Source organism: Pan paniscus, chromosome 1 (genome assembly GCF_029289425.2).
Source record: "Pan paniscus chromosome 1, NHGRI_mPanPan1-v2.0_pri, whole genome shotgun sequence".
NCBI lineage: Eukaryota > Metazoa > Chordata > Mammalia > Primates > Hominidae > Pan > Pan paniscus.
The window spans coordinates 117,672,368-117,692,022 of NC_073249.2; the positions used below are offsets into that span (position 1 = coordinate 117,672,368).

Genomic DNA, 19,655 nt, shown 5'->3' on the forward strand with positions numbered 1-19,655 from the left:
TTACTTAAATAATCTTTATTTCTCATGCACTAGGAAAGATGGTTCGTATGAAACACTGCAGTTCACAGCAAAGGCCTCAGTCCAGAACACAACACAGGGGCCAGCTGGGATCACAATCTGGTCAAAGCTCTGGGAGCCACACTGGGAACGCCACTCCCGGGGTTGAGTGGCAGATCCAGGACCTTGCAGCAACCGTGGCCCCAGACATAACACAAGGCAGCTGCCCTCTCCCACAGAGGCACAGGAAGCTGACACCCAAGGAGCACGTGGGCTGGGGACAGGACGGAGAAGGCTGCTGGGCAGTGACTTGGCGGAGATGTGGTCCAGCACCTCTGCCGCCTGCGTCTACCCACTCAGGCCAGGAAGCCCAGGCCTGTGACTGAGCTCTAGGCCCAGCTCTACCCAGTGCAGAGCTGCTGGAGTTCCACAGACCCTCAGCAGCCCCGTGCCCACAGCAGAGGTGTAGAGGTCCCCCGCCCGCCCCTCGGCTACATGAACAAGACAGGGGCCTAAACTTCGGCCCTGGCCAAGGCTTAGATTTGCCCAGGAAGGACCGGACAGGCTAGAGGGGCCAGCCCCCCACAACCATCCCAAGCCCCTGTGGACACTGGAGAAGCCCATAGGACAGTCAGGCTTCTGAGGATCCCAGGACAGGGCCACCAGCAGGGGAGGCCCTCAATACCTGGGCCATCAGGCTCAATACCTGAGCCCAAACAACAATGAGCAGATTCCCAGGCTTTGCTTTCACTGGGTGGCCCAGGGACAGTGACATGGTAGGAGACATGCAAGACAGAGACAGAGAAGAATGGAGACATGCAGAGACCACACAGCATGGGAGGGGTCTGAGGACAAAACGTGGTAAAAGTGCTGCGATGTGGTGGGCACTTCATGGACCAGGCTCACTGAGGCCCTGGGCTCATGGCGATACCCGCCTCCTCTGGAATGGTCTCCAGCATCTCACTCTGGACTGCCTGCGTGATGAGCGCCAGCTCCTGGCACAGGGTCTCGTAGCGGTAGCCCACACGGATGTCTGGCACATTGGTCCGGCGGATGTCATTCCCCTCAGGGCCTTCCTTGGTATAGTTGGGTCCCAGCCAGTGGCTCTTTACCTGCAAGGAGCAGGGGTAATGGGCAGGGCTGCAGCCAGTGCTGAGGGGTCATGCCCCACCCCAAGCCATCCCAGGGACAGGTCAGGACCCCAAATGCAGAGGAGGGGAGGAGTGATGCCATGCCAAGGTCCAGGCAGGCGCTGTAGTACCTTGTGCGAGAAGCCGCTCATGAGCACGCTGTTGCGGGCCAGCTCACACATATCGCAGGAGCTGAGCTTCCACACCTGGGTGGCGATGCTGTACTCCTCCATCAGCGGCTCCTGCACGGGCCAGGTTCCCTCAGACGAGTGCGCCCTGGCCAGCTGCCCCTGCCTCCCTTCCCCAGCCTCCTCACTGGCTCTCCCCACCCCCGCCCCCCCATCCCCCCAACCCCCCAACCCCCCAACCCCTCAACTCCATAAGACTTGCCAATTGGCCAGCTATGCTCTACCAGCAGGGGGCAGCACCAACCTGAGAGACCGCCCCCCGCTCCCCTCACCAACCCGCCCCCCACCCAACCCGGGAGACCCCAGCGTCCTGGGACGCCCGCCCGCCTGGCTGCCTGCTGGGCTCTGACCTTGGTGAAGTGGAACTGCAAGGGATCATCAGTGGACAGGGAGACCATGAGGCCGCGGGACAGGTACTCCGGTAGCGGATTCCGGTGATAGCTGAGGAAGAGGCTGTTGTTGCTGAGCGGAGACATGGCGATGCCGATCTGGGCCAGGTAGTACAGGTACTGCAGGACGGGGGCCTGGGCAGGCAACAGGGAGGGAGGGCCTGTCAGGTGGCCCCGAGGCTGGGCAGGGCACAGTGGTTCTGGGGGTCCAGGCCACAGCAGAGGGCAGGGGGAGGGGAATCCAGGCTTGGCCTGATGTGCAAAGGGTGAATTAGTCAAAATCCAAGTTGGGGCCCCAGGCTGAAGGCTGGGGTGGGGAAGGGTAGTTACATTGGGAAGGCAGAATCCAATCTGAGGGCTGGGTGGGAGGAGGATCGGTTGCTGAAGGGGCCCGAATGGTTCAGAGGAAGGTGAACAATTGGGAGGGAAGGCTAGGGGTGCAGATCCTGACCTTGCGCAGAAGGAGCCCGTGGGAAATGTTCTCAGCCAGCATGAAGGCTGACACCAGGTGGTGGATGGGCCCAGCCTCCCCACAGTGTGGCCTCAGCACAAACGTGTGGAAGCCCCTCTGCCTGGGGGACATGAAGACAGTGTCAGCTCCTGAGCCTGGGATCACCTGGGCTCACCGGAGCCCCTGACCCCCCACCCAGCACGCATATGTCCTCCAGCCAATAACTATGCAGGCCTGGGATAAGGGGGACAGGGGTAGGTTACTGGCTGTGAGGGGTGACAGATGTAGCTCCAAGGGCAGAGAAAGAACCCATCCAGTCCAGGCAACAGGTGGGTCAGAGGTCTAGTGGCCCTGGCCCAAGGTGCCAAGAGTGAGGTTTGTCGGGCGAGAGATGGCATAGCAAGCAGACACAGGGTGGTGCAGGCACCTGCGCAGGTGGTTCAACATGGCCATGTTGGCAAAGGTGTAGTACAGGTAGTAGGCATAGGGTGGGTTGTCCTCCTCCACCCACGCCTCAGGCAGGGGGCTCTCCAGGTTGAAGACATGGTTTTCAGGCTTGGACTCATCATCCACGCTGTCAAAACCATCCACCTAATACAGAACCCTGGGGTCAGAACCAGAGCTGCAGCTGGATGTGAAGCCGGCTGCCCTCCCCATACCCAGCTCTGCGCTGCCTGCTCACGTGCTCTAAGAAGAGATGCAGTTCCGGGTGGCTGGCAGGGTGCACAGTGGCCTCGAACAGTGGCAGGAAGATGTTCTCCAGCATCTCCTGGAAGTTGGCCAGCTGGCCCTTGGTACGGTACACATCACTGCAGGTGAGACAACATGCAGGTATGTGCAAGTCAGGGCCAGTGGGAGGAAACCCAGCGGTCCAGCAAGGGTCAGAGCTTGGCCCAAGAGCGCAGGGGCGCATCTGAACCATATTAGGAAAGCAAGGATACCCAGGTAGGCCAGGCTGGACAGACCATGGATGGGACCAGGAAGCCCTTCCTTGCACTCAGAGGGGTTGGCAGGGACAAGGGAGGCTCAGCCATCCTAGGAGGGCAGGAGGCAGGCCCTGACCCCTTGAATATGACCCCGCAGGTTCCCCTCCCACTCCAGGGACACTCACAAGAGGCGGGGCACCTGCACCAGCCAGCGCACGTTGGGGGAGTGCACGCGGTGCATGACGGCCCAGCGCGCCAGCTTGTCCCACTCATCCCTCGAGCGCCCGTAAATGGAGAGCCGCAGCTCTGCATTCTGGTATTTGCTCTCCTCCAGGTCTGACATCACCTCCTAGACATGAGGTGAGCTGAGTCAGACATGAGGTGAGCTGAGTCAGAGCTCTTCAGGGGGTCATCTGCCTACCCTCCTTGAGTCTCACCCCCTAAAAGCCCCCAGATCCTCAGGCTCGAGGCTTGGCAGGGAAGGCTGCCTCCTTACCTTGATGATGTGAGCAAAGTACTTCCCAGATACCCTGTTGTCCGTCTTGATGAAGATCTCTCGGAGGACGGACTCCCCAATAGGGTTGTATTTGGCATTAAACTTGTCAAAGCGATGGAAAGTGTTCCTGTCCTGGGGGACATGGGAAGGCTCAGGTCACCCGTGACTCCTGGTCCCCTGACTGACTCAGTCCCACAGCCCACGCCACTGGCACAGACCGCATGCACATCCAGCGTGTCCACACTCAGGTCGTAGGCCGTGAGATTCATGCTCTCAAAGACCTCCCGCAGCGTCTGTTCACGGCCCTGCTCCACGTGCACGATCTCCTCCAGGTGCCGCTTCATTGCCCGCTTGATGAAGCGCAGCAGATGCTTCTGGTTCATGCAGGACGAGGCATGGATGTGGGTGTCCACCTGGAATGGAACAGGGCACTGCCGATCCACCAGAGGCCAGGAAGGTCTGGGGCCTGGGGCAGTGCAATGGGAAAGGACCCTCTGTACTGGATGCTGTGTGGGGGGCCTGGCCCTTGAAGGGGAGGCTGGGCAGAGGTGTGGGATGAGGACATGGAGACGGCCACGGGGTGAGGGCCCACCTTGCGGATGTTGTAGAAATCTCGGTGTGGCACTTTCTTCTGGGCGGCCAGCTCCTTCATCTCATTGAGTAGCACATGCATCTGGAACTTGGAGCTCAGGTACTGCAGCCGGCGGTAGCAGAATGACTTTCTGGGCATGAGGAGAACAAGGCAGGGACTTAGGCCCTGAAGGGAGGCACCTGGGGAGGGCTTGGGTAGCAGATCAGAGGGAGCAGGTGGGAGGGTAAGGATGGAGGCTGCCAAGAGGGAAGTAGACTGCGGGGAAGTCGAGGGCTCAGCAACTAGGAAGGGCAAGACACCAGGTGATAGGAGTCTGGGGCAGAACTGGGGCTGGAGAATCTGGGCTGGGAGGGGAGCTAAGTGTCTGGGATGGCAGGGGACTCACATGGGGCCATTGATAATCAGGGCCATCAGCACATTGACGTCAGCCACAAATTCCTGCAGGTCAGGGTATGGCAGCTCCACCTCTGAGCAACTGGCATGGAGGGGAGCTTGGGTGAGGAGAGCAAGCCGAGCCCTGTGGCCTCTCCCAAGCCAACGCAACCTCCCACGCTGCATCCCCCCAACACGCACCACACCCCTCTTACTGCTCGTCGGGTTCCCTGCGGGTGTAGACGTGCACCACACCCCGCACCATGCGCAGACCCAAGCCCAGGTCCCCAGGCATGGTGCTTGGCTCACAGTGCTCATACGGGTGCTGCTCCAGCGCAGGGGGGTGCACCGGGGCATCTGCAGGTATGAGGAGGGTAAAGTCAGAGCAGGGCTCTTCCAAGCCACCCACTGCCCAACCCAAAGGCCCCACAGAGGGCAAGAGATGTTGAAGACCCAGTAGGTCAGACAGCTCCTGCCCAACCTCCACCCCTGTACCCCAAGAGGTTGGAATGAGCCTGGGTTGTAGGGAGAGGCAGGCAGGGCAGAGGTGCCCAGGCACCAGGCTGAGAAGCCCAGGAGGCTAGGGCACATGGCATGGGGCAGAGATGGGGAGTCCCACCAGCAGACACAGGGGTGTCGGGGCCCTGTTCATAGGTCCGGGTCTCCAGAGGCTTTTCAGCCAGCTGCTGCAGGTAGCGGCGGGTCGTGGGGCAGAAGCTCTGCAGGGACAGGGCCATGTACTTCTCCCGGATGAAGAGCGCCCGCACCACACTCTTGGCTGCATCCAGCAGGTCTGTGAACGGCACCTGGAGATGAGGATATGCGATCACTCTCCTCAGTCTTGGACTCAGAGACCTCCTCCCTAAGGCCTTATCTTAGAACCCAAACTATCCCCACCTCCCACAGGCCCTGACCCCCAGGAACACTCAGATCACCCTGGTCCAGCACATCAAGTGGCTCCCAGGCAGCCCCTCTGCCCCTCCGCCCCTCCAGCTGCTGGAAAGAGAAACGCCCTTTCCAGCCCCCACCCCCAGCTCTCCAGGCTGGGGGAACCCACTAAGACATAGGTGATGGCGACTCACCCAACATACACCCCATACTTACCCCACACTTCTCCTCCCCAGAGATGGTGACCCGCTGAAACTCCCGTTCCAGCACATCACGCTCCCGCAGGCTCCGGTCACCCTGCCCCTCACCCTGTTCCTTGTAGAGCCTGCAGGGGGTGCATTCAAGGGAGGGGTTTAGAGCCGGCAGAAGGGCAGGCTCCAGCTCCGCATCCCCTGTGCCCCTCTGCCCTCCTCACTGTAGGTCCGAGTCACTGTCCGTCTTCAGGAAATCTTGCTTGGCCCGAAGCAGGATGTCTGGCTCCAGCCTAGAGGCAAGAGGGGTGAGAAGTCAGGCAGATCCCGAGGGACGGCCCTTGCTCCCAGGTCCCAGCACCGCACTAGGTGCTGTGCACATGTTGTCACATGTGATCCTCAAAGGCAGAGCTGCAGAACCCTGTGCTGTTCTCACTCACTTTAGAGATGAGAAAGCAGACCCATAAGTTAAGCAACATGACCCAGCCACACCGGCGGCTAGAAGACAGAACAGAACCCAGCAGCCCGACTCCAAAGCCCACTCTATGCTCCCTGTGCAGACCCCCAAGGCAGGGTGCGAGGGAAAGAGGCAGAAAAGGGGCTCTGAAAGGGTCTGGAAGGGTATGGAGGGAGACTAAGCAGCTGCCTGCCGGGCTCACTTGACATCCTGGCTGATCTGCCGCTCCAGCCGCTGCCGCCGCTCCTCCAGCTGTTCAATGGGGCTCTCCTCGGGGAACTCATACGGGGCACTACGGAGCTCGCTCTCAGCCAGTGAGCGGGTGAACAGCTCCTGGGGGGAGGGAAGGAAGGTCAGCATGGCTGGCCCTCCGCCCTCGGGCACTCTCCTACAGAGTCTGGGGATGGGGTGAGGGCAGCAGGACCAGGGTTACCTGGGAGAGGCTGAGGATCAGGAGACAGCCAAGCGTGAGGTGAGGGGACAGCTGAGGTGAGGGGTGTGGGGAGCAGAGGCAGGGCATGGAGACACGGGGTGAGGGTGCGGGTGGTGCCAGGTGATACCTCGGCGATCTCCTTGCATTTGCCATCCATAGACGTGCGCAGGTCGAGCGGGAAGTGCTTGAGGCAGGGGGCGGGGCCCGGCAGGGATCGGGCAGACTGCAGCGGAGGGGCCCCCAGACCACCCCGAGCCTCTGCAGAGACAGTGATGCCAGGGTCAAAGGGTGGAGGGGCAGCCCCTGAAAGCCCTGGGCCCCTGCCCTGCCTAGGCCAGCTCCCGAGAGAGCCCAGGGTCGGGAAAGAGGGCAGTCCCTCCTCAGTAGCTGAGGAGTAGGCCTGTGTGTGTGGCTCCCAAAGGGCTCACCCTCACCTCTAACGCAGGGACCCCTCACCCATTCCAGGCTTGGGGTGGGGATTCTGAGTCTGCCCCTAGAACAAGTAGATTCATTACCTCCACAAATGAGACTAGAGCCTGATCCCTCAGGCCATGGGAATCTCCACGTGACTACCTCCCAGAGGCAGGTGCACGTGTGTACATGTGCACACACATGCACGTACGCACACAGACACCCTCAGAGACACACACCAGGTGCTTGGTAAGGACCAGGCGGCCACACCAGGGACCCCCAGGCTGCAGCTCCCAGGGCAGGCAACCCAGGATCAGACCCGCCCCTGGACTAGCAGATTCTCCACTCAAAGGGGCAGGGCCCTGTGCCTGACATCCTAGACCTGTGCAGCACAAGAGAAGCCGCAGCTGCTGCTCAGCTCTGACCTAGGGACGAGCCCTCAAGGGAAGAGGAGAGGAAGTGGAGGGCCTGGTTGGCAAGGGAACCCTACCTCCTCCCTGGAGGCCTGCCCTGTCCCCCAGGGCCCCAGGGCTGCCAAAATGTGGCCTGGCCTTAGCCTGCCCCTCCAAAAGGAGCTGCCACAAACAGTCTATGCCACTCAGGCCCCAGGATCTGGACCGGGGGCACCACAGAGGGCCCTGGGGAAGGGAGTGTCAGAAGCCAGGGGTCTTTCTTCATCAAGACTAGACTTTCCATCTGTACCACGAGGAGGTTGGCACCAGAGGGCCGTGAAGCTGCTGGTCTATGGGGGCTGCCAAGGCTTCCAGCCTACCCCGAAGGACCCTCCCTGGGCTCAGCAGCCCCAGCTCCTCAGTGAGAAGCTTTCCACACCCAAACTGCCTCTCTCAGCCGGCCGTAAGGAGTGCTCCCCTCCAGCACCCTCCACCCTGGCTTAGGGAAGGATTACAGGATCTGCCTAGGTAGCCGGCCTTAAAGTCTCTGCGCCCATTTCCCAATACTCCAGGACTGGTCCCAAAGCTGGACAAAGGGAAGAGGGAGGGGCCTGCCCCAGATCCAGGACCCCATCCCCTGCGCACCCTGGCCCCTGCCTGAACCCTACCTGCAGAGTGCAGGCAGCTCCGGCCAGCAGCCCTGTGCCCCTTGCCCGCCTGTTTGCCAGTGAAGCTGCAGCCGGTCCCTCAGGGGCTGGCACAGGCTGTACCAAGTGCAGCTGCAAGCAGGGGAGACCCTGAGATGGCCGTAAGCACGGAGCTAGGGGAGTTCAAGGGAGCCCAGAAACCAAGGGAAGGAGCATCAGAGTTGGGAGATAAGACGAACTCCAGAACTGAAGAGGGCCTCCACCTCTACAGTGCCAGGGAAGACCCAGCCAGATGTGAGGCTCCTAAGGGGGAGTAGCAGGGTAGGCTGACTTGGGCAGGGCAGGAAGACAGGGAGGAGCCAAGCCTCCTTAAAATCCACTGCCCTAGGGGACAGTGAGTGGGCAGGGCCTGGCTGGCCAAAGAGTAAGAGGGGAGAAAAAGGAGGGGAACAGCGCTCTTCATCACACCCACAGCCCCAGGTTGGCCTCTTCTGGCAGTGGCCTTGTTGCTCACCACTGTCCTCTGGGCCCTGATTATGGCATCCCTCAGGAGAGACAGGGCCTTTGCTGGGGTAGGAGCTGGCTGGCAGCTGGGGAAATGGCCCAGTCTAGGTAGGGGCCAGTCACTGAGGCTTCCCCGCTGCCCAGCTGCTCAGGCGGCTGGTTCGCAGGCCCCTAGACCTGCAACCCCTGATCCAAGCCTATCATCAGGGACAGGACAAACTGTCCAGAATAAGTTTGGGAGAAAGGGGGCTGGAATTTGGAGGACATGGATCTGATTCTGTTCCTGCTTCCGGGCATGTCTCTACCTACCTCTGGGAGGCTTTGGGTCCTCATCTACAAGTGGGGCGATAAGTGGTCCCTTCCCTGCCTAGCCACAACTGCCATAAGGCTCACAGAGATAATGGCTCTGCAAGTGTTCTGCAAAACACCAGGCTCTGTGTTGAGGCAAGGCCTGCAATTATGAACTCCTGGGACCCTCAAAATACATTCTACCTGTAGCCCCGCCCACTGAGGACAGTGGGAGGTTCCCTGGGCCCAGTGCAGGGCAAAGGCAATAGGCCAGTAAAGGGCAGTGAAGTGAACTTGGCAGGAGTGGAGATGGGGTGACTCTATCTCTTACTTGGAAAAGGACAAAGTAGGAAGAGGAAGAAAAGAGGGGAACCTGTCTCACCCCCAGAGTGTAAGATCTTTTCTTGCCCGAGAACCCTGATTTTACACACCTCCTCCCTACATATGGCCCCAGACCACTTCTGACTCCATCTAGGGGAGGCCGACCACAGACCTCCATGGCTGGTTCATATTGGGTCAGCAGGAGTTGAGTCAAAGGCTCAAATCTCAACCCCCTCTCCTAGCAGGGGGGTCTCAGGCTCCACAGCAATCCTGGGGTGAGCAGGACAGATTCCAACAGCCAGTGCCATCCCCCCAGCCTGCCAGACCACTCTCCAGGGCTGCCGCAGGCTCACTGAAGGTGGCACATGGGCAGTAACCTCTACGTTCTCAGAGGCCAGGCCTAGAAGACTCAGCTGCCTACTGGTCCTTTCTCTAGGGGTCAGCACCACACACATACACCCACACTTACGGAGAAGTCAAGCAAAAGCCAGAGTGGGCTGCTCCAGAGCCACTCCCACCAACTCTGAGATTCTGAGCACCCCATCTCCCCTCTCGACCAGGAGCCCCTCACACACTGCCACGACTGCCTCAGTAGGCACAGGGGTGTCCACGGCTTTGACCCCACAAGTATCAGATGCTCTTACCATCTGACCACCGAAGGGTCTCCAGCTCTGGGCTAGATCCGTATCAGTTGCCCTATTGCTGAACCAAACAGGGCCAGGAAGGGCCCCACCCAGGGGACACCCTTTCTGGATGGCACAGACCTGGGCACAGAGAACACCCTCAGGACAGTAGAGACCTTGCACCAGTCATCTTCAATGAAACAAGAAAATATAGGAGGTTGATACTTGGGCTATAGCTACAGACAGCTGCAAGGGTGGGGGCAGTCGGCATGATCTGGTCATCAAAGTCAGGGTGGGTCTTTCCTTAGCCACAAGGCCTGGGAGCAGACAGCAGGCAGACATCCCTCTGCAAGCACAGAGCCAGGCAGCCAAGCCCTCACTGAGACAGGCACTGCCGCACCTCACTGCCTGCTCCAAATGATGCAGAGATGCTTACTAGAGTGAGAGACGAACCAAAGGGTGCAGAAGCACACGCAGTGCGGGCAGCAGCCCCAGCCTGAACCCTGCACGGACCTGACCAAGGACACCCCATACTCCTAAGGAGGCTCACAATATAGACCAGGAATGAGCAAATAGCAAACGATAGATACAGTCAAGCCCCCAGTTGTGGGATGCCAGCCAGCAATGGTTTTGCCCAGATGTCAGACCCCCAGTGATGGGGATCTAGATGTGGGGTCCTAAAAAGTGGAACTAGCCACAGAACAGCCTAAGCCTGCCTGGTAAAGGCACAGGCGCCAGAGTGGCCAGTCCACAAAACAGTCAGTCCCACACACCCCCACTCCATTCACACATGCTTCACATGCAGTCTTAGCACATGCACACGCTGACACGTGTGCATACACACCTCTTGCTGCACCCACACCATGCCCACTCCTTGTGACAGAGGACAGCATCCCTGGCACAGATATCTCAGATCCACCCCCTGCCCCCCACCACCCCTCACCCCACCTTCCAAGCCGGCTGTCCCTGGGACTGAGGTTGAGGGGCACCACCACAGAGAGGATGCCGGAGGAGGTGGCCCCCTCTGAGGGGACCAGCAGCTTGGGCGAGAGGTGGCAAGACAGAGCCCAGCATCTATCCTGAGGCCAGGAAGCACACACTCACCTGGAGCTGCAGTGGAGGCCTGCAGGCTGGCCCGCTTCTTAAAGGTATATTTGGCCTTGGGCTTGCCAGAGCCAGATGGATAGGATGCCATGGCTGGGACCACGGCGGCGACAGCGGGGGAGTCTGAGCGGCACCGGCTGGGGCCTGGCTCTGCCACATCCAACCCCTTCCTCCGCCCCGCCCCCAGCGGGAGTGACTGATGCAGGAAGCAGCGGCTCCGCAGGCGGAAGAGGCCCTGGCCACGATTTCTCATGTTGTCTAGGCAACCTCGGGGAGTGGGGCCTCCATCTCTGCCCCTTATCCCTCCCCTGCCTCCTCAGTCCCAGGAGTGACGTGACTGATGGTGGCTGGGCCTGGCGGGGGGCGGGGAGGGGGTGGGTAGAAAAGAAGATGGGGAAGGGCCAGCCCCCAGCTCTCCACTAACCCACCAAGAGCCCTCACCCCATCATGCCAGGGCTCCCGGGCAAAGAAGCCAAAGTCCAGGCTAGCTGGTCCTTCCAGCTAGCCTGGAAGAAAAAAGAATAACAAACAGGAATTCAGCAGCGAGCGAGTCCAAGCTCAAACACAGTCCTCCCGGGGCAGGGCAGGCATACTCCGTGAAAACCCAGCACCCACTTTCCTTCCACATCTGACCCTCAGCTCCCGGGGTAGCCCAGCTCTGGGAGGAGGGGGAAGAACCGAGAATCCCAGCCCAGGAGGGAGGGGCCTGTCCTGGGAAAATTCCACCGTCGCCAAATAGCTACCTCCCAGGAAGGCAGGAAGGGCAGGAGACCCCCTTGTCTGGGGGTCTGGGACAGAGACCCTAGCCTCTTCGGATTTTTCCTCTGTCTCTGCACACTCTGGCTCTGCTCCCCAGGCCCTCCTGGGAGAAGCTGACCGCCTTCCCTAGGTCCTGCTGCTGTGCTGTGACTCCCACCCTCTTGTCACCCTGGCCACAGCACTTCTCTGTCCCAGAGACCCTCCCTCCAACACACGTACACACACTCACCTGAGGCCATGATGCCCGAGTTCCGAGGGGAGGCTGCCCACGAGGGTCTGTACAGCAGAGAGCCCGGGTCCTGAGGGACGGCAGGGGGATCGGGCCACAGACCCCAGCCAAGTCACTCCAAGGGCCCCTGCCCTGGCACTGAGATGGGGAAAGTAAGGCAGTCTTTCAAAATTGCCAGCTGGCCGGAGGTGGACTCCCGCAGACCTCGGCAGCCGGACTGGCCTCAAGGCGACCCCGGTGTCGCGACCACCCAACCCCGCAATCGAGAGGCTGGTAGGCCACGTGCTCCCAAGGGAGCGGGACCCGAAACTCGTCCAGATTTCTCTCAACACTCCCTGGGCATTCAGGGTCGGACTCCCGCGGCCGGACTGTGGGGGAGTCACGCAACAGGTGAGACCCCACCAAAATCTCGCCGGCTCCGCGCCAGGCTCTGCGGCCCTTGGCCCCGCCCCCGCCTGGCCCCGCCTCCGCCTGCCGACCCCGCCTCGCCATTTTCTTCTCTTCCTGGGCGCCACGTGGGCAGCCACCACACCGCGGTAGGGCTGGCCTGAGCCGACCCTGGGTCTTGGGCCAGTTCCGTGCGTCAGCTTCCTCATCAGTAAGATGGGGTAATGACAGTACCTCACTCAAAGGGGTTACTGTGAAGATTAAACGTAAAGTCCCTTTACACAGTGCCTGGCACGAAGTGAGGGCCCAGTGAAAGGTAGCTGTTATTATTGTCCCAGGATTCATTTTAAGCAGAAGTCCTGCCCCTGCAATCTCACTTGGTCGTCTGTTTTCTTCCGGCCGGCGTAGGTAGGAGGCTGTGCCCTGCAATTCCGGCTCCCCTTCCCACATTTCTGTATTTGGTGGTTAAGAGCTTTAACTCTAGCCAGAATGTCTGGGTTCAAATCCAGATTTCACCTACTTCCTGACTGATACTGGGCAAGTTACCTAACTTCTCTGTGCTTCTATTTCGTCTGTAAAATGAGTGTAAGAGTACCTGCTTTATATGGTGGTTAAGATAAATGAGTTAATATAAGTTAACTGCTTAGAACTGTGCCTGACCTGTAGTTAGTACTCAATATTCATGTATTACCATTGCTTTAGCCTTGGCCTTGGTTCTCTATTGACACTCACAGGTTGATTCACTTGCAGCCGTTCTGGGGTCTATCCAACAAGCATCCCCACTGCCAAGGGGTAGATAATCCGACCTAAAGGGAACTTGTGGAGGGAAGTCCCTAAGACTTCACTGAATATAATTAAATGCATTAGCAGGAATTAATCTCTTCCCTATTTTCCCTCTTGTGGGAGGCCTTTGCCCCCCACACCCAGTTGTTCTAATGCTGTTTGTCAGGCTCCTCCCAGTTCTTACCACTCCCACAGCAGAGATCCTTCCGAAACTCTGCCTCCCTCTTCTCTCCCCACGCTGGATTCTGGACCCTGAACCCTTTTCTCCACCTGCATCTGGTGCCACTTCCATTGATCCCTGGCTACTGTTCCCTGAACAAACTTAAAAAAAACTTGGCCTCTTCACCTCACACAGAATCCATAAAACCAAAAAGAGAACAGAGATAACCAGGTTTACCTAATCAAAATAGCAAAGACTAAAAAACAAAAAACCAAAAAATAAACACTAATGCAGGTTGGCAAGGGTATAGTTAGTGAGATGGGAGACACACACACACGTACATGTGCACAAACACATTACTGGTGGCCTTGAACACTGATATAATCTTTCTGAAAGCCATCTGGTAATATAGAATCAAAATTTTCAAAAAGGTTCTTATTATTTGACCCAGTAATCAACTTTCTGGAAGTTGTTTTTCTAAAAAGAGCTGCCAGAAAAATATGTATGCAAAAAGTTGTTCAGCACCACAATGTGTATTGCATAGAAAAGTTAGATACTTTAAAGGTCGAACAATAGGGGAATGTTTATGTAATATTCATACCATGAAATACAGCCATTAAAAATTGTTCTTGGAGAAATGTTTAATGATGTGGAAATGTTTACAATATAAAGTTAGGTAAAAGAATGGATGCAAAACACTATACACAGTATGGTCCTACTTATGTGATATACATGGGTAGAAAAGAAACACACCAACAAGTTTACCAATGATTATCTGTAGTGATGGAATTATGGGTTATATTTATTTTCTTTATATTTATTTGCATTTTAGAAATTATAATACATACCCATAACTTTTATAATCAAGGGGATAGAAATCAACAAAAATCTGTAAAAATCTGTAATTGCCTCCACAGTCCCCCCAACCCAGCCTTCCCGGGGTCTTAACCCCAGACTTAAACTATTCTGTTTACATTTATGGCCCACTGAATTGGTCTTGGGGCGCTTAGGGATTTTGAGGCTGATGGACTCTCAAGAATGAATAAAATGAATCTCAAAAATCAAGCACCATGTAACTACATAAATGTCATGTATCTTCTGATAAGATGCAAATGTTGACATAGTTTTAAAGATAGTATCTTGCATTGGGCCAGGTCTCTTGAGCATCCTGCTTAATGCAGACCTACCTACCTCAGCAGCCAATAGGTGGCAATCCTTGCCCTCCACCCAGCCCAGGCAAACCAGTTCATTAGTCCCTTTATGCTAGTCCCCTAGTCCCATCTGCAACCCCCCCTTCACTCTACAACCCTCCCCTATTTCCAGGTCATCTGGTGTATTGTTGCTGCTAGGAAGTCGGCCCTGATTATAGTTAGGCATCAATCCCTCCACCCACTCCATACCAGCAAGAATCTCAGTGAGGTTTCATTGTCTACGCAGAACAGAGCTTGGGAAATAAAGGAGTGAGTCATCCTATGGCCTGGGCTTTTTTCACACTGAGGCCTTAACATTCACTGCCTTTGAGCCTCTGAGATCTTCCCTAGCTCCAAACACAGCTTCCTCCCCTCCTAGCCTGTTCCCCACATGGCTCCTTAACTGGCCCTCCCGGAATCCCAGCTCCCTAAAGATGGTGCACTCCTGTTTCTCTGAAGAAGTGCTTTTCTTTGCTTCTGGACTTCAGCTCACTTGTGATGTCCGCCTCCCTAGCTAGGCCAGAACAATCTTCACAGATACTAAACTTGGGAGAGAATATCTGCAGCTCCAAAAAGGTCCTTGGCCAAGGCAATTTCCAAACCATACCTTATGCCTAGGCCCCTCTAGAAACAAGCTGTTCAGCTCTGGTTTCTCAGCTTCTCCCAGCAGCCAGCTCCCTCTCCCCCTCACCTCAGTCACCCAGCATTGTGTTTATAGCACCATACAGCTGTTTCCATCTATACTTGTTTATAAGACCCCAGTGGATTTTAGTCAAACCCCTTGCCATTGAAGGTGCTTCACTGGCTGGCTCCAATTTCCCTTTCTTGTCTTCATCTTCACCTCCCAACCCTCCACTCCATGCACCTTTCACTCCAGTCCAGTCACATCAAAGTCCCAGTCTTCTCTGAGCACACCTTGTACTTTGTGCCTCTACCTCTTTTTTCATGCTCTTTCCTTTCCCCAAAATGCGTATCTCCCACTTCCACTGTTATTCTACTTCTCTGTGGAAAGTCTATTCATTTCACAATCACCCTTTTCTTTCTTCTGCTGTAGAACTTTGTCAGTCTGACAGTCAGATGTGTGTTTGATTGCCTTTCCTACCAGGGGTGAATGCTAGGTCTTAAACAGCTCTGAATTTCCCAGCACTACTGCAGTATCCCTTTAACTCATTTGTTTTTCTGTGAATTTCCCCCACCTCTGCCTATGGACTGGAAGGTCCTGAAGGTAGTTCCTCATCCTTCATGTCCTCCCACTCCATCTGGGACAAGTCTTTACCCACAATTCACTTAAGACAAGGCTTACCACGGATGTCAGACAGATCCCTTAACTCAGGAAACATGCCCAAATCACTAAGAAACAGTGATTTACTTTTCATTCAAAATGATAATGGTTATAAAGGGCTGTGAATCAAAACACCTGAGCTCTGGCTTGGCTTCTGATACCAACTTGCTTATTAATGTGAGGATCACTTTTCTGTACTTCAGTTCACTCACCTCCAAAATGGAACTAGCACTACATAACTTATTTACTTCATCAGGAAACTGTTCGTAAATGTGATCATAAAGTGGGACAGCCACAGGAAAGGCACAGGAACTGACGATAGAGGCAGAGGCAGGAGGTCACAGACATCAGGATGATGTATGCACAGTAATGGATCTGTACTCTCAGGCCAGGCGAGGGCTAGCAGTTCCCTCTCTCAGCTTAGCAGTGAGAATGGGGAACTTCCATCCAGTAAGTTAGGGAACAAAGCAGAAGCAGCACAGAAGTTTGCAGAGGTAGTAGCAGAAAAAGGAACAAGCCCACTTTCCCTGTGTGTGAAACAACTTAGTGGTTCCTTTAACAAGGGCTGCTGTTATAGAGTTCATGCATTTGTCCATGCTTTCTCTCTCTGGTTACTTATGTGGAAGTAATAGAAAGAAGGATCACCGGTTTGTCTGTTTACTAGGCCATATAACTTTGTTTTTTTGTTTTTGAAACAGAGTCTCACTCTGTCACCCAGGTTGGAGTGCAGTGGCGCAATCTTGGCTCACTGCAACCTCCACCTCCCGGGTTCAAGCGATTCTCATGCCTCTATCTCCCAAGTAGCTGGGTGCATGCCACCATGCTGGGCTTTTTCTTTTCTTTTCTTTTCTTTTTTTTTTTTTTCCGAGACGGAATCTTGCTCTGTTGCCCAGGCTGGAGTGCAGTGCCTCCCGGGTTCAAGTGATTCTCCTGCCTCAGCCTCCCAAGTAGCTGGGATTACAGGTGCCTGCCACCATGCCTGGCTAATTTTTGTATTTTTTTTAAGTAGAGACAGGGTTTCACCATGTTGACCAGGCTGTCTCGAACTCCTGACCTCAGATGATCTGCCCATTTTGGCCTCCCAAAGTGTTGGAATTACAGGCGTGAGCCACCATGCCCGGCCTAATTTTTGTATTTTTAGTGGATATGGGATTTCACCATGTTGGCCAGGAACTCCTGACCTCAGGTCATCCCCCCACCTCAGCCTCCCAAAGTGCTGGGATTACAGGCATGCGCCACTGTGCCCAGCTGACTTTAAATGAGTTACTTAACTCTCAAGTCTCAGTTAATCTAGTCTGTAAATTGGGGACAATAGCAGTTATTGTGATAATTAACTGGTATGAGCCACTTACATTGTTCAGTAGTTATTAATTATAATAACTATAACATAATAATTATTAATAGTTCCGGGCAGCCCCTTGAACAGTGTAGCCTTCAGCATGGCTCTGGCCTCAGTGTGAGTTACCAGTATTGTGAGTACGCTAGAGCAGGGCTAGCAGTGGGGTATAATTACTGAAACCTTATAACCAAGATTCCAAGATAGTCACAATTTCAAAGAGACTCTCCTGTTTTTCCTTAAGTCAATAAGGACTTGCCAATTTGATTGGGAAAACATGGCTACCATGGAAAGCACCTCAGCAGCTGCATATTTCTCCATCAGCCCCTACAGTCACTGAAAGGTGGTGCGAAGGAGGAAGATAATTAGCTATGGCTCAGGGTACCTGATAGGCGGGGAGACCTAGATTCTACTCCTGACCTTCCCAGTCCCAACTGGCCACTGCTGCACAAGTCCAGCTCTAAAATGAAAGAGCAAATTACATCCTTCGACCTCAGTAGTTCTCCACCTTGGCTGTACACTAGAATCAGCTGGGGACGTTTTTAAATCCTTGTGCCTGGACTGCACTCCAGACCAATTAAATCAGTATTTTTTAAAAAGCTCTCCAGGTAAATGCCACTGTACACTAAAAGTTGAGAACTGTTTCAGGCCAGGGTTTTTCAAACTTCACAGATGTGATAACTACCTGTATTAGCTTAAAATATTTTCTCTGGCTCTGGAGTTTGATTCTAACATACCATTTAAAAACATACACTATTTTAACATCTCGGAAAGCAGGGTAATCTTCTAGTCAGTGGCACCTAAGACTTGAGGAAACACAGAAACCAGCAACCCAGGTGATTCTTAGGATTAGGTAAGTTTAGCGGAAAACAGGTCCCTAGGGCAGTACTTCCCAATCTTTAATGTCTTTAGAGTCACCTGAGATCTTGTTAAACTGCGGATTCTGAATCAGAAGTTCTGGATTAAAGCCTGAGATTCTGCATGTCTAATGAGCTTCCGGGTGATCTGATGTTGCTGGCTCTTGATCCACATTTTGGGCAACAAAATTCCAAAACATCTCCACCTGAGGAGGCTCCACCAGCAACACTCATTTAAGTAAACTGAAATAATTGGCATAGAGGAGTACAACCTGTGGAGTCCTAAATGTCTGTGAGGCAGTTGCTAGACTGCACCCTCATTTTTCCCCCAGGAAAGGGCAGCTGGGATGAGAGCCAGAAGGAGAGAGAGCTGCCCCAACCTTTGAGAAGCCAGAGTCTGGAGTCCAATTTCCCAAAGAAGCAGAGTTTTTTGTGTGAGGCAGCACAAACCCCACACTGAATACCAGCAAAGTTCATTTATGAAGTGAAGTTGGGACTCAGCTGGCTTTAGTGGGCCAAAGGGAAGCAACCCCATTCTCTTCACCATACACCCTTTTCCTGCATTTATTCATTCACCAAACCTTTTGATCCACAGATAAACTACAAGTTCTGAGAGGTTCAAAGATGAGTCAGATTTGGTCCGTTGAGCTCCAGGGGGAGAAATGCAGTGAGGGAAAAATTTGTAAAACGACGTACAATATGAAGTGATAAGTGCTAATAACAGAAGTACAAAGAGAGGGGCCAATGCAAAGGAACAATGCTAGTAGCTTCCTGGAGCAGCAGCCACTGCGGGAGCTGAAACATTCCTAATCTTCCCAAGGAAGGGCACCACCCAAAACAAATTTCCTGGCCAGGACCAGCCTATGGTAAACGAGTATGCTTTGATACCCTGAAGCCCTTGAGATCAAGACCTTATAATCTGGAGGCTCAACATAAGGAATGCTTTCTACATATGTGCCCGTAATCTCTAGCTCTATGATGCAAATAAATCTAAGGAAGCAAGAGACTTTCAGGGGATGAACCCCTTAAAGGATGGAAGTAGTCGTGCATCCTATCCTTCCGTCAGAACCCAGCAGATCATTTCCCTAGTTATAGAAACATTTGAGTCTTTACCCCTTGCCATATTGACAAAGCTCTTAATTGGCTTGACCTATCACATTGCTAGATATAAAGGCTACAATCCCTAGACTAAGAAGTAGGTCTCCAGTTGAAGTAGGGAGTCTCAGTCAATGTAGGCAGAGTACAAGACCCTACAGCCTGCTCTCTCACCTGGCATCGTACAGACCAGCTTTTAGGGGAGCCAAGTTGGGATACTCAATCCCAACTTTTTTCCTTCTCTTCCATCTCACATACAGGAAACCTTACGAGAGAGGATTAGGGGCCTGAAAAAGCTGACAAGACGGCAAATATGGGAAGTGGAGCCAGTGCTGAGGACAAAGAACTGGCCAAGAGGTCCAAGGAGCTAGAAAAGAAGCTGCAGGAGGATGCTGATAAGGAAGCCAAGACTGTCAAGCTGCTACTGCTAGGTGAGTGAGATGGGAAGATGAGCCAGAGAAGGCAGGGGTCCTTCCTACTTTCCTGAAGGGTTGGTGGGTTCTACCTCACCCTATGGGAAGGAAGGGTGGCAGGTCATTTTTCCTCTCCTCTACACAGTCTGGCTAGGGGATCAGGAGATCTAGAGCTGAGTTAATATGGGGCCTAAACAGCCACCCCAAGGGGATCCAGAATACCAAGGCTATTCCAGAGTTTTTCTACTCTTGAGCGAGGAATAGTGCAAGGGCCACCATGAACCCACCCATTTCCAAATCTAACCAAACCTAACACATCCTTTTGGCTTCAAGGACCCTGGACTTGCAGACTGTACCCAATCTG

General features: G+C 54.7%; 2 protein-coding genes across 7 annotated transcripts in view; one reads left to right on the forward strand and one right to left on the reverse strand.

The window, feature by feature from the left end:
• On the reverse strand, positions 1–12,227 carry AMPD2 (adenosine monophosphate deaminase 2). 5 transcript variants are annotated; one of them, XM_003804891.5, is made up of 18 exons: positions 11,789–12,227; positions 6,638–6,768; positions 6,280–6,410; positions 5,845–5,913; positions 5,646–5,754; positions 5,161–5,347; positions 4,757–4,898; positions 4,555–4,644; positions 4,170–4,299; positions 3,796–3,990; positions 3,578–3,709; positions 3,267–3,430; positions 2,838–2,964; positions 2,583–2,746; positions 2,156–2,276; positions 1,666–1,839; positions 1,259–1,369; positions 1–1,109 (listed from the first exon to the last, which is right to left on the reverse strand). In XM_003804891.5, the coding sequence occupies exons 1-18, from the start codon at positions 11,796–11,798 to the stop codon at positions 900–902; spliced, it is 2,397 nt and encodes a 798-aa protein (XP_003804939.1). In that variant the 5' UTR covers positions 11,799–12,227; the 3' UTR covers positions 1–899. The 5 variants fall into 5 exon arrangements, with proteins under 5 accessions (XP_003804939.1, XP_034788905.1, XP_034788923.1 ...); XM_034933014.2 differs by lacking the exon at positions 11,789–12,227 and adding an exon at positions 10,801–11,488; XM_034933032.3 differs by lacking the exon at positions 11,789–12,227 and adding an exon at positions 9,718–9,736.
• GNAT2 (G protein subunit alpha transducin 2) overlaps positions 10,868–19,655 on the forward strand; it is an 18,944-nt gene continuing 10,156 nt past the window's right edge. Inside the window, exons 1-2 of one of the 2 annotated variants that reach the window (XM_055114831.2) lie at positions 10,868–12,178; positions 19,139–19,309. In XM_055114831.2, the coding sequence (XP_054970806.1) occupies positions 19,192–19,309 (118 nt within the window). In that variant the 5' untranslated portion in view covers positions 10,868–12,178; positions 19,139–19,191. Of the gene's footprint in view, positions 12,179–12,270; positions 12,584–19,138; positions 19,310–19,655 lie in introns of those variants that run through there. The other variant, XM_055114828.2, reaches the window with a different exon arrangement.